The sequence below is a fragment of the Podarcis bocagei genome (genome assembly GCF_964188305.1).
Source record: "Podarcis bocagei genome assembly, chromosome: 6".
NCBI classification, from domain to species: Eukaryota; Metazoa; Chordata; class Lepidosauria; order Squamata; family Lacertidae; genus Podarcis; species Podarcis bocagei.
Genome location: NC_138130.1, coordinates 61791716 through 61804484, shown reverse-complemented (window position 1 = coordinate 61804484; position 12769 = coordinate 61791716). Strand labels below are relative to the sequence as shown.

Sequence of the window (12769 nt, the reverse complement as noted above, 5' to 3'; positions counted from 1 at the left end):
GATGGTTATGTTGTAATTAGGTTCCTGTTTTGAAGCTGCATAGCTTCCTAGGATGAAGAAGTCATTTGTGCATAAGGTTATCTCTAGGTCAAACTTCCCACTGGATTTTACACAAGATACCCAGGGAAAGAATAGATATTTCTACACTAATTCCTCCTTAATGACATATTTTTAAAACAATAATCTATATTGCATGCAATCATTTACAGAACAGCCCTGATAAAATATTCTAGCCCATTCACTGGGAAATATTGTTGCTTTTTCTTAAGGTGCTGGCATTTTTATTTTTGTTTTGCCTGTAAGCCTTTTGAAAATTATGAATATCACTGCATTTGGTTATGGTCATTTAAGAGTACTGTATCGGCACATAATCATTTTATCAGATACAGCTAACTGATACAATTTATCCAATACTGAGTGTGTAATTCCCCATCTTAAAAGCACAGATTACATAATGAGATTCATGATGTTAACTGACACCCAAAGTTGCACCTGCAGTTTGTATGCCACCACAGGAAGCATAACAGCTGCAAGGTACAGGCTGAAAGCATGCCAGGGCATGCATCTGTGTCCTGCCTGGCACAATTATACATTTAACCTAGACCTGAATTAGCTGATGCCTGGGCTTCTGGCTTGTTACATAAACAAGCTATATCCCATGGAGGAGGTGGCCTAAGCACCCTGTTGATTGGCTGCAGCTTGCAAACGAGGTTGGAGTACTGAAAATTGTCCAAGGAAAACAGCTGGCTTTGGCATTGGCAGAAAATTCATACAAGCCTCTTTGACCTATAATAACTCTTTCAGTGTAAGTTGTGGCCTTTGTATGTCAGGAAACATTCATTGGCACTATGCCATTTAGCAACTTTATGTCACTTAACAGCACACGGTTTCTTGTCCTGCTGAAGTTTTCTTTTACTTTTAAAATAATATTTCTACACGTTAAGATGTACAAAAAGCCCGTGACATTCTATTCTATAGTTTGAGTCTGTTTTGCTCTGTTTTTCAGTCCCCAAACAGCCTCTCTCATATAGGTGAACTACTTTGGTATCTTCTTCTCCCTTTGAATACCAAACCAGAATTCAGATTTATGCTGTGAATATTTTTAAGCAACTGCTTCCATAATCTCTTTTACTCAAATACAGCAGAATTGGGAGGTTATACTTGTCAATCCTTCAGCTTTCCCAGAATGGGATCTGAAAGTTTTAATTCCACAGTTTCTTTACTAATACAACCTGAAAGAGACATTAGGACTTTCCTCAAGAACAAGAGTGATATCCAGTTATGACTGATTTCAAGCTTAAAGAACTACTGGGTGAGATCCTGTGGTCAGAAATACTCAAAGAGAAGGAAGTCTAAAATGGTGGGAGTTTCCTAATGGTGAAATATTGAAGACACAAATGCAGACAGAACCATCAAGAAAGAAAAGTGGGAGGCATCTAAAGAAACCGGTGTGCCTGCATAAGGAAATTTACAGAGGAGCTGAGATGTAAGAAGGGCATGTATAAGAAATGGAAGAAAGGACAAATCACAAAGTAGCCAACAGCTGGATGACAAGGGAGAAGGCAGAACGGCTTCACGCCTACTTTGCCATTGTCTTCACCCAAAAGGAAAGCAGTGCACAACCTGGTGAACACAGAATAAATGATGCAAGGAGGGAGTTGCAGCCCGCTAGGAAAATAGGTGGTAAGTGAACACCTAGTTACTTTAAATGAATTCAAATCTCCAGCGCCTGATGAGCTGCATCCAAGGGTACTAAAGGAGCTTGCAGATGTCGTATCAGAAACTCTGCCTATAATCTTTTAGAATTCTTGGAGAACAGGTGAGGTCCCTGCAGACTGGAGGTGGGCATATGTTGTTCCCATCTTCCAAGAAGAATTATCCAAGTACCAACCAGTCAGCTTGACAACAATACCAGGAAAGGTTATAGAATAGATAATGGTTGGTCTGTGAGCACTTAGAAAATGATGCTGTGATTACTAAAACCCAGCATGGGTTTCTCAAAAACAAGTTATGACAGATGAATCTCATTTCTTTCTTTTTCTTTCTTTGGGATAGCATTAGAAGCTCAGTGGGTCAGAGGAATGCTGTGGACATAGTATTCCTTGATTTCAATGTGGGTAAATTTGTTTAGTGGCATTGTGGTGTTTATGCTTCTAACTGACAGTCCCCCATGATATTATTGCGGAGAAGCTGGTAAAATGTGGGCAGGACAAGTTAACTGTTAGGTGGATTCGTAGCTGGTTGACTGACCAAACCCAAGAGTGCTCACTAATGGTATCTCATCATCCTGGAAAAAGTGACAAGTGGGGTGCCGCAGGCTTCTGTCCTGAGACCATTGTTGTTCAACGTCTTTATAAATGAACTGGATTCTGGAATTGAGGGGATGCTCATCCAATTTGCAGATGACACCAAACTGGGAGGGGTAGCTAGTACCACAAAATACAGAATCAGGATTCAAGATGATCTGAAGTGATTGGAGGCCTGGGCCCAAACTATCAAAATGAATTTCAGCAGGGACTAATGTCAGGTTCTACATTTAGGCAGGAAGAACAAGCTAAACAAATATAAGAAGGGGAACACCTGGCTTGCCAGTAGTACATGTGAAAAGCTCTAGCGGTCTTAGTGGACCACAAGCTTAGCATTTGTCAACAGTGTGATGCAGCAGCAAAAGAAAAGAAAAAGCTAATGCTTTTTTAGGCTGCATGAACAGAAGTCTAGTGTCTCAATCAAGAGAAGTAATAGGCCCGCTCTACTCTGCCTTGTGAAGAGGAGACTGAGATGTGATATGATCGTCATCCTCAAATATTTAAAGGGCTGTCACAATGAAGACGTAATTGACTTGTTTTCTTCTGCTCTTGAGGCTAGGACCGAAACCAATGGCTTCAAGTTGCAGGAAAGGAGATTCCAATTAAACATCAGGAAGGACTTTTTGATAGTAAGAGCTGTCTGACCACTGAATGGAAGGTGGTGGACCCTTTTTCCTTGGAGGTTGGATGGCCATCTGTCATGAATGCTTTAGGTGAGATTAAGAGCCTGGATAGCTCACTTGGTTAAAGTCTGGTGTTGATAACACCAAAATTGCAGGTTCAATCCCCGTATGAGACAGTTGCATATTCCTGTATTGCAGTGAGTTGGATTTAGATGATCCTCAGGTTCCAACTCTACAATTCTATGATTCTATGAATGGACTTCCACTGGAGCAATGAGACCTCATTCCTCTCCTTTCAGATGCAGCCCCCCTGCATGCTATCCAAATCTGTTCCAGAGGGCTGGGGGGACATTCCAGGACAGATGCAGAAGGTTACAATCAGGAAGAGAGGTAAGGAATGCCTACTCAAATGACACTGCATTTCACCCATTGACTTGTGGGCTTTGATGGTTGTTTTTCATCAGTCAAGATAACTTGATGTTATAACATCCAAAAATGGGTGTGTTTTACTGTATGGTTACAGAAGTCTTCATTAAATTACAAGTTCCAAAAAGTACAACTTAAGGTATAACAGTGCTTAGGTTCATGGCCTGTATAAGATAATTATTTTGAAGAAAAGAGATCCTCTGTGTGTGTGCTTTTTAAAAAGAAGCTAACTGAGCTAATCTTAAAATATTTCATGCATTTTTAACACATGGTCTACGAATGAAATTAGTAAAATATATCTCTGTTGATAACTATTATAAAAAATACAGATTTTAAATGCCTCCATAGTTATCAATATCCAAGAAATGTTCATGGGTTCAAAATCCAGCAATGTGGCATGCAAACTCTTTCCCGTCAGGCTGCAAAGGAGTCAGAAGCTGCAGCTGACAAAATCTTTTTGTTAATTGGTTACTAAAGGCACAGGCAGATCCTTCAAGATGAGAATTACTTTCTCAAGCGATGTGACTTCCGATGTTTTTCATTTCCCAAATAGTATCTGGGTCTGCCACATTTACCATGTTTGCTTTGTATCTGGGAGGACAGCATATGAGAACCTGCTAAAAAGAAAGAAAGAAAGAAAGAAAGAAAGAAAGAAAGAAAGAAAGAAAGAAAGAAAAGCGACTTTGAAAGACAGCAGTGGCTTTGTATCTGCCACATTTACCATGTTTGCTTTGCTATATCAAACTGATAGGCCCTGGTAAGTTCATCAAGATGGGCTTGAAGCATAGGTTGCATCTCCTCCCGTGGAGAGGGCGTGAGCGTGGCAGTGGACTGCTGCCCAAAGGAGATTGCCGGGGAAGAGGCCACTCCTCGAACAGGAGGTGTAGGAACTCTATCATCTTCCTCTTCAAGCTCATCCTCCATTCCCTGATGCAAATATGTCTGGACTGGTAAAGGTGGGCACCAACCATCACTGTCATACCTAGAATAGAAATGGTTTAGGTTTAGGCTATATATAATTCATTGAAATAATGATACTGTATATTATACTGTATGCACAATGGGGAATCTATTTCGTGTTATGAAAACAACAACTAAGAAACTTGAATAACCTAAATAATACCTGAATCTATAAAACCAGGCACAGACTCCCCATTTATTTCAGCAAAGCTAATACTTAATTTCACTCTTTATCTTTTTGATAAAGGGCAAAAAGGTCCCAACCAACAGTGATACCGAATAAAATCTATTTGTTAATCTCATTTCTAAATGAAGCAATTTCTTTCAAGAGCAAAAGAGTAAAACAAAACAAAGAACATGTCATTTTCAGTACCAGTTATTATATATTATGTTGGTATTCCAAAAATCTCTAAAGTTAAATCTGTGCAATGTGGATAAAAGGATACGAGAGGGCTGATCAAATCTGATCAGTCCATCAGTTTCCCTGTTTCTGGCACACTAATTTGTAAGCAAGTTCCACGGACTACATGGGACTCACTTCTAAGTAGATGTGCAGCTTTGGGTTGCAATCATGAAAAGGTTTGTTATAACAAAAAACTCAGATGGAATTCTGCTGTGCAATCAGTTACCAAGCCTTATGCAATAGTTTTCCACAGAAAATCTCTGCTTCTTTTTTAAATTGATACAGCAAAAAAAGAAAAAGAAAACACAGATACAGAATTACACAAGAATAACAAGAAAGACAAAATTTTCTTAACAAACAATTAAACATAAGTTGGTCTTGACACTATAGACCCAACCTCCTATCTATTCCTTATTTCAATTTCATATTATTTATTGCCAATACACACTTTTATCATAATTTAACTTTTTTTTAATATATCTTAACTCTTATGTCTAACTTGCAACTATTACTGAAGTTCCTCGAATGCTGCAACAGAGTTTAAACTACTGTAATTATATTTCATATATTCTTTGAAAACCTCCCATTTTGAAACAAATTCCTCTTTTGGTATATTCTTTATTTTTTCTGACAGACCATCTAATTCTGCATATTCTGTCAGCTTTTGGATCCACCATTCATGTATAGAGGGAATTTCAATACTCTTCAATTTTGCCACGATGAGAACTCTTGCTGCTGCCATAGCATATAAAAAGATACCCTTCATTTTTTGTGGAATATTCAAATCTGTAACTCCCAGGAGATAGGCTTCTAGTTTTTTCTTAAAAGAGATCTTTAGCATTTTTTGCAGCTGTGAGTGAATACTCTCCCATAATAACTGTATTTTCTTACACAACCACCACATGTGGTAGAAAGTTCCTGAATTATCTCCGCATCTCCAGCAATTACTTGGCACATTTTTATACATTTTTGAAAGTTTCCAGGGTATTAAGTACCATCGGTATTGCATTTTTAGAAAGTACTCTCTAATAGTATAACAATTTGTGTATTTCCAATTGTTCTTCCACAAATTTTCCCATTGGGACATAGTTATTGAACGGCCAAAGTCTTGTGACCACCTCACCATGGCCGCTGTTACCTCCTCCTCCTCTTAATTTTAGTTGGTTATCTTCGTCTTTTAAAAGTGTTTTATATGTTGGCCAACTTTCCTGGGTATTTTTCCTTTTTACAGCTGTGGCTTCTATTGGAGAAGTCCACCACAGGACTTTAGGCTCCATCAGATCTTTATATTTTGCCCATAATGCAAAGAGTGACTTTCTAATTCAAGTCATATTAAAGAAGATTCTGACTAAACATCAGGAAGAACTTTCTGACAGTAAGAGCTGTTCAACAGTGGAACAGACTCCCTTGGGAGGGTGTGGACTCCTTCCTTGGAAGTTTTTACGCAGAGGTTGGATAGTCATCTGCCATGGATGCTTTAGCTGACATTCCTGCATTGCAGAGGTTTGGACTAGATTATCCTCATGGTCCCTTCAAACTCTAAGATTCTATTATTCTATTTGAGGAGGTGGGAAGCTCCAGTAACAATTACTGTCATTTGTCCTTACTGCTCCCTTCCAAAGTGTCTCCATCATCATTACTTTGCTTTACTGCCAGCCTTGATCCTCAAGCTCTTCTTAGTTATTGAAGGGAATGGGGAAGAGAGTTTTCATTTATTCAAATCATTCTTTAGGTAAAGGGATTTTCATGGTAATGAAATATAAGGATATTAAATTGTCTTTTTTCAAGAGAGCAACTATAAAACGTTTTGCATCTATTTGCAAATCCTTTTGATTTTAAATAAAACATTGGCTGATTTGGTTAGCAAACAAAGCAAACAATGCATTCCAGAACTTATTTTTAGTGATCTCCATTACAGTTTGAAAACCCCACGTTTAGGAGTAACAGAAGCATAATGGTGACGCAACAAGCAGGCAGTAGTATCGGGTGGAATGAAAGGAAAGCATTACTGGTGACAACCCTTAGGCTGATGTGGCTACTGAAAGGGACGTAGCAGAAAGACCAAATTGTATTTCTGGCCTTCCCATTTCTTCCCAAGGTCAGGCACTGGCATCTAAATGCCCTGATCACACTGTGACCAGGAAGTAGCAGCCAGCTGAAGGTCTTGCAGTATGGGTTTGTCTGCCTCTCCCACTTACCTGCTTGTTACACAGGTATTCTTTTAATAGTCACGTATTACTTGCATATATTAACTCTTTCCCTCATATTTAAAAGTCAGTGGAATAAAATGGAAAAGCTTCATTCTTCCTGTGCGAACTTTACTTATTTTTTTCCTATAAGGCACTTGCCTTTTCAAATTTAGCTTTCTTCTTCTAACAATGCATATTCTGGGGCAGGGAGAACTGTGCTCATTATCACTGCAATATTATAAATAACTGGAAAGTGTAACTGAAAGACAAACATTGTAAAAGCTATGGCTGAGCTGTGTGAATCTTGAAAGTATGCTGTCAGCATCACTGATTACTTAGCTTTAAATAACCAGTGTTGTCTTGGTGACAAATAAAATTCTCCCCGCCAAATAATAGATACTATACACAACTGAGAAGCCAAGACCTGTGTCACAAAGGTTTCTCTACAGATAATGCATCAATTTACCTGTCTTATTTATCATTGTGGTGTCTTAAAAATATATGGGAGTTATTTGTCTTTTATTGCACAATTATCTGAGCTGAGAACAGCAAATACATTAAAGTGCAAATATCGTTATTGAGGGTGGGGGGGGGGGAGAGAAGATAATTATTAATCAGTACCACTTGAAGCAAAGTGTCTTTCTTTGTGGGTAGACCAAGTGCCCTCTTGAACAAACATTTTAAAGGCAAATAGGAATTCTGTTAGTAGAGTATTTTGGGGTGAAACAGATTCTCTAGAATCATTTTAATCAGAATTTAGGCCTGGCTACAGCACTGTGATTGCTTTGTGACCCTGAATAACTGATAACCTGTGCTGAGGGAAAGACAAGGTATGTGTACCTGTTACCTGACAACTTTTTGGCTTTCAATACCATTGACAATGGTTAACTTCTGGAGAAGGAAGCCGGGCTGGCAGTTGGTAGGAGCTGCTTTGTGGTGGTTCCACTTTTATCTACTGTTTGATAGATGTTGCTTGGTTTTGTGGAGTCTAGTGTTCCATCTCGCCAACCTAGCTGTTTTAACATCTACATGAAGCTGCTGAGTTGCATCATCTGGAGTTTTGGAGTGCACTGTTTTTCATATGCTGATGACATTTACCTTTATCCCCCCCCCCTCTACAGCTCAAGCAGATGTAGCAGTGAATGTACTGACACCAGTGTATGTCCTTGAAAATGGACTGGATGGGAGTCAGTAAACTGAAGTTTAATCTAGACAAGACTGAGACACTGTTTGGGAGACACTGAATGGGATGCATTCTGTTCTAGATGGGTCACACTCCCCTTGAAGGAGCAGCTTGGGGGAACTCTTTGATCTGATATTGTCACTGGAGACCCTGACACTCCATGGTATCAAATACATCCTACCAACATCTGCTGGTAGCCCAGCTGCAACTTTACAGGTATAGGTTTGCTTCAGTTGCCTATGCTCTGGGCTCCTAGGCTGGGTTATTGGGACGGGGGAAGGGGCTTTGGTTTTCACCACTTTAAAAAGCAAACAACTTCTTCAAAGTTCAAGGTTCTTCCAAGTAGCCCTATTTTGGTCAACCAGCCAACTTACTTAGCTGCTAGTATGTATGATTATTATTTTTTTATTCCTTTCAGGAACACTTTAGGCAAAAAAAGACAAGAAGTGAACCCATTCACAGTCATCAAGACTGTAACACACAGCCTGCTGCTGCTGCTGCTGCTGCTGCTGCTGGGATGTTGCATTATACAGGGACACAGCATTTTCTACACTGACTGCCAGCAGCTCTCCAGAATTTCAGACAGAAATCCTTTCACAAGTTTTCTTGGAGATGCCTGGGATTGAACCAAGAAACTTTTGCATACAAACCATGTGCTCCAACAGAGCTGTGGTTCTTTCACTAAATGTGTATGAATAAGTATGATGATTAGTGGACTGGGAATATTCTGTGTTAACTGAGCTGAGAATGTGTTGTGTTCTAGCACAGGAAATTTATAACGAACTATTGTTTCAAATAACACACCCATATTTATAGATCCTTTCTGTAAAATTTAAATTCTACTGGGGTTTATTTTCACAAGTTCAAGAACAAAATGACGCTGAATTACTGCCAAAAAGATGTCCCTGGCATCTCTTGCAAAACAAGCACTAAGGATAAGTTGAGTTACAGAGATTTTCAAAAGAAAAATATTTCTCTCTGTATGTGAATACACATGGATTTTCTACAGAAAATCTCTGTGAACACACAAAGACATACAATGCATACCCCATATCAATTACAACTAGTTTAATGCTGGCACAAGCCCATATCAAACAAACAAACAAAATATTTTCCCCACCCCAAAAGCTAAAATTGCTTAGCTTTTGAAAATTTCAAGTATGTGGACTATCTATTAGGAACTATGGTGAGAACATAAAGAGAGGAGGCTGGGTCACAGATATGCTTTGTCCAAGCTACTAGACTTTGCTAATAGAAAACTATAGGGAGAAAGTTAACCCCAAGCCAATGGACAATATTTGGCCAACTTTTTTTGTCCTCCCCCCTGTACTGCAATAATGTGGCTTCTGTATTAGCAATTTTCAAATAGCCAAGCAGGAGATGGTGCTGCTGAGTCCCATTGGAGATTATTGCATTGTTTTCGCTAGAGTATAGTGAAGGGACAGTGGCAGTGTTCCTCGCAGTGTATGGCCCACCATCCAGTGTAGTATGGATGTCTGAGATGGAACCTTAACACATGAGGGCAGGGGCAGGTCAGCTGCACAATAGTTGGGGGAGTCCAGGGGCCCACCGCCCCTTCCTGCATTATCCTTCATGTAAGCAATGCATGAAGGGGCCTTTAAACTTTGGAAAACTAGGAGGGATTCAAACAACTATATACAGTGGTGCCCGCAAGACGAATGCCTCGCAAGACGGAAAACTCGCTAGACGAAAGAGTTTTCCGTTTTGGAGGTGCTTCGCAAAACGAATTTCCTATGGGCTTGCTTCGCAAGACGACAATGTCTTGCGAGTTCCTGCTGGTTTTTTCCCCTCCCCCCTTTTCTAAGCCGCTAAGCCGCTTATCAGCTGATCCGATCAGCAGATAAGCCGCTAAAAGCCGCTAATAGCGCTAATCCGCTAATCCGTCAATGGGCTTGCTTCGCAAGACGAAAAAACCGCTAGACGAAGAGAATCACAGAACGGATTCTTTTCGTCTTGCGAGGCACCACTGTAGTATGAAAAAGGAATGTCCAAAATTTACTGCCATAAACACATTGTATTGCAGGCCCATTGAAGATTGTATTATCTTACTATTGGCAACAGTGTGTACATATGAGGGTGCATCCGACAATTGTATTATGAAGCTGTTTGCTGAGCTACACCTAAAGGGCCTTCTGCTCCACACATATTAGTCCCCTCATATCCAAACACCAGAATCTGATTGGGGTAAAAGGCCTTACACACATTACACACCACAGCTGTGAGATATTGCATTCCACTACATTCAAAATGGTCCTTCCCCCTCAAAAAAAGATACCTTACCCTCCTTCTTGCTGATCCACACCATAGTGTTCTAGTTCTGTGCCTGGAAGAGGCTGTATTGGAGGGGGTGGGAGTGGAACGTTGGCCCAGTTAGACCCATTATTTTTCTGAGGTTTGGAAGTATTTTTGTTTTTCTTTTTCTTCCCTCCTTTCCCACCTGAAATCAAGAAACATTACAGAAGTATGAAGAAACAAACTTGACTATTTATATTTCCTGAAAGAGCTCCGATTCCAGATGGTACACTCAAAAAAAGAAAAAGAAAAAAGAAGGGAGAAGAGAGGAGTATTTTTATCTTAGCAACATCAGCAGCAACATGTTATAGTTGTCATAAGGTTATAAATAATAATAGGGTGGAATGGAATGAAAATAGTCTGTATAATTGCCTGGAATTACTTCTTTTTATTTCACACACTCCATATAGCTTAGTCACAATGAAGCATGCGCTGAAAAAAAGTTAAAATGTACTTGCTATATCAAAACTGTATTTATTGATTTATTCACGTCTGCTCTAAGCCTCTGTGCAGTCATTGTTGGAAAAAATAATAGACTGCAGCAAACTCTTTCAGATAGCAAATCGCAGTGTATTCATAATACCATTTTGCATAATCTCCCTCCCTCTCTCTTTGGAAAGGACACATCCAAAAACTTTACTGTTTGAGTTTCTTTCTCTTTTCATTCACAAGGCCAAATGTAGTTGTGAAAAATGTAAATCGCAAATGTAACTGGTTTCTTACTGAAATCATATAGGGACATTCAATTGAAAAGTATGGATGAGTTATTTTTGTAATATTTTATGCCCATGTAATTCAGTGGTCTTTTCACTCTAGAGAAAAAGGACATATGTTATAGAGAATTGGAAGAGGACCAAATAAACCAACACGGAAATGAGGATTCAAGGAGAAAAGAGATAGATGAATAAAGGATAATTTTAGTTAACATATAAAACAATGTGATAGACAATTAGGGTTATGTAATGAATCCTGAGAAGGAAGAAGGCAACAAGGCACATGAATATAAATGACCACGAAGTGGAACATGTATATGCGCGTGCACATTTGTATGTTTGTAATAAAATAAACCGAACATTTGGACTAGGAACTGAAAGCATCACAGGGACTTATAGGAAAATAAAGCAGAAGAGCAAGGGCGGGGGGGGGGGGGAGAAACAGTGCTGGAATGGCGAAAGAGAAGCTATTGTAAACTAGCCTCATAACATATTTTTAGAATGTATTAAGAAAATGGCACAATTCTGCACAGAATAATTTAACACAGAAAATTTGCTGCTACTCTTAAAGCTAGGTAATCCATTTTGCAATGGTAATGTGCAATAATTATAATATAGCATGCAGCATAATACCTATACTTTATGCTTGTAGGCAGCTCTGAAACTTTTAGAATGATCACTATCATAAGAAGCTTTTCTATCAATTCCATTATATTGCTATGGGTGGATTTCTTGATACGCAATAGAAATATTGTGAAATCTCAAAGGAGTTGGGGGCTTCAATAATGATACAACCAAAATATTAACTTCATCATGAAGCTCCTCAGAGAAGGACAGTGCTGTAAAGTGAAGATTGATTTACGAATAAAGTCAGCACTGTGCCAGAAAAGTGAGAATGTTACAAAATAAAATTTCCAATCATGCTGAAATACACAGGGTACAAAGGCTACAAATATTTTCTTATTATCTCTAAATGGGTTTCTTGTTCGGTTAGGGCAAATAAGGCACACTTCTTTTTTATCAAGCTCATGGTTTTCCAGATGACTGTGACACATTCACATGTGTCTAAATGGAAGGCAAACTGTAATATTTGAACACAGGCTCTGAGTACAGTGATCATTCTTCCAAGGTTATAATTAGTTTGCGTTTTTTTTAGAGCTTCTTACAAGCACAAACACTTCTCCTTACACGCATTGTATTGAAACCAACCTGAGAGGCTGCCACTTCTTTCTGAGCTGTTGTGAGAGCTGGTGGTGCTGAAATCCTGTGACTGGTTGTGTGGCATTCTATTAGACAATCCCTCAGCCAATCGGTAGTCAGGGATGTAAAGTAAGGCTAAGGGTTAAAGGGCAAAGGTCACAGTGCCATCATGTGATTAGTTTATAGCACATGCACAACATGCAGTTAGCTGGTAAACAGTGGGTGTGGCAGGACTGTGAAAAATATTTAAGTTAATATATTCTAATGGTAGCAGGGGTGGGGGAAAGATAAGCTGTGATACTGGCAAAAGCTAAAGCAAACTAAAATCGTAACACAATATAGTTTGTTGCATAAGTATAGGATACATGCAAGGTATGCAATTAGTTAAGGGAAATGGGAACAAAGAAGGACAATTTTCTACTGTGCACAAGAGATTCTTACAAACAATTGTAA

The 12769-nt window shown here is 39.1% G+C and overlaps 1 protein-coding gene across 22 annotated transcripts in view; it reads right to left on the bottom strand.

Moving 5' to 3' along the window:
- Positions 1-12769, bottom strand: part of ROBO2 (roundabout guidance receptor 2) — an 839550-nt gene that overhangs the window by 31720 nt on the left and 795061 nt on the right. For 14 of the 22 annotated variants that reach the window (XM_081199575.1, XM_081199578.1, XM_081199595.1 and 11 more), the window contains 3 exons: positions 12326-12451; positions 10392-10548; positions 4077-4337 (listed from right to left, as the gene is read on the bottom strand). In XM_081199575.1, coding sequence (XP_081055701.1) covers positions 4077-4337; positions 10392-10548; positions 12326-12451 — 544 coding nt within the window. The remainder of the gene's footprint in view (positions 1-4076; positions 4338-10391; positions 10549-12325; positions 12452-12769) is intronic. The other 8 variants (XM_081199593.1, XM_081199594.1, XM_081199582.1 and 5 more) reach the window with 1 other exon arrangement.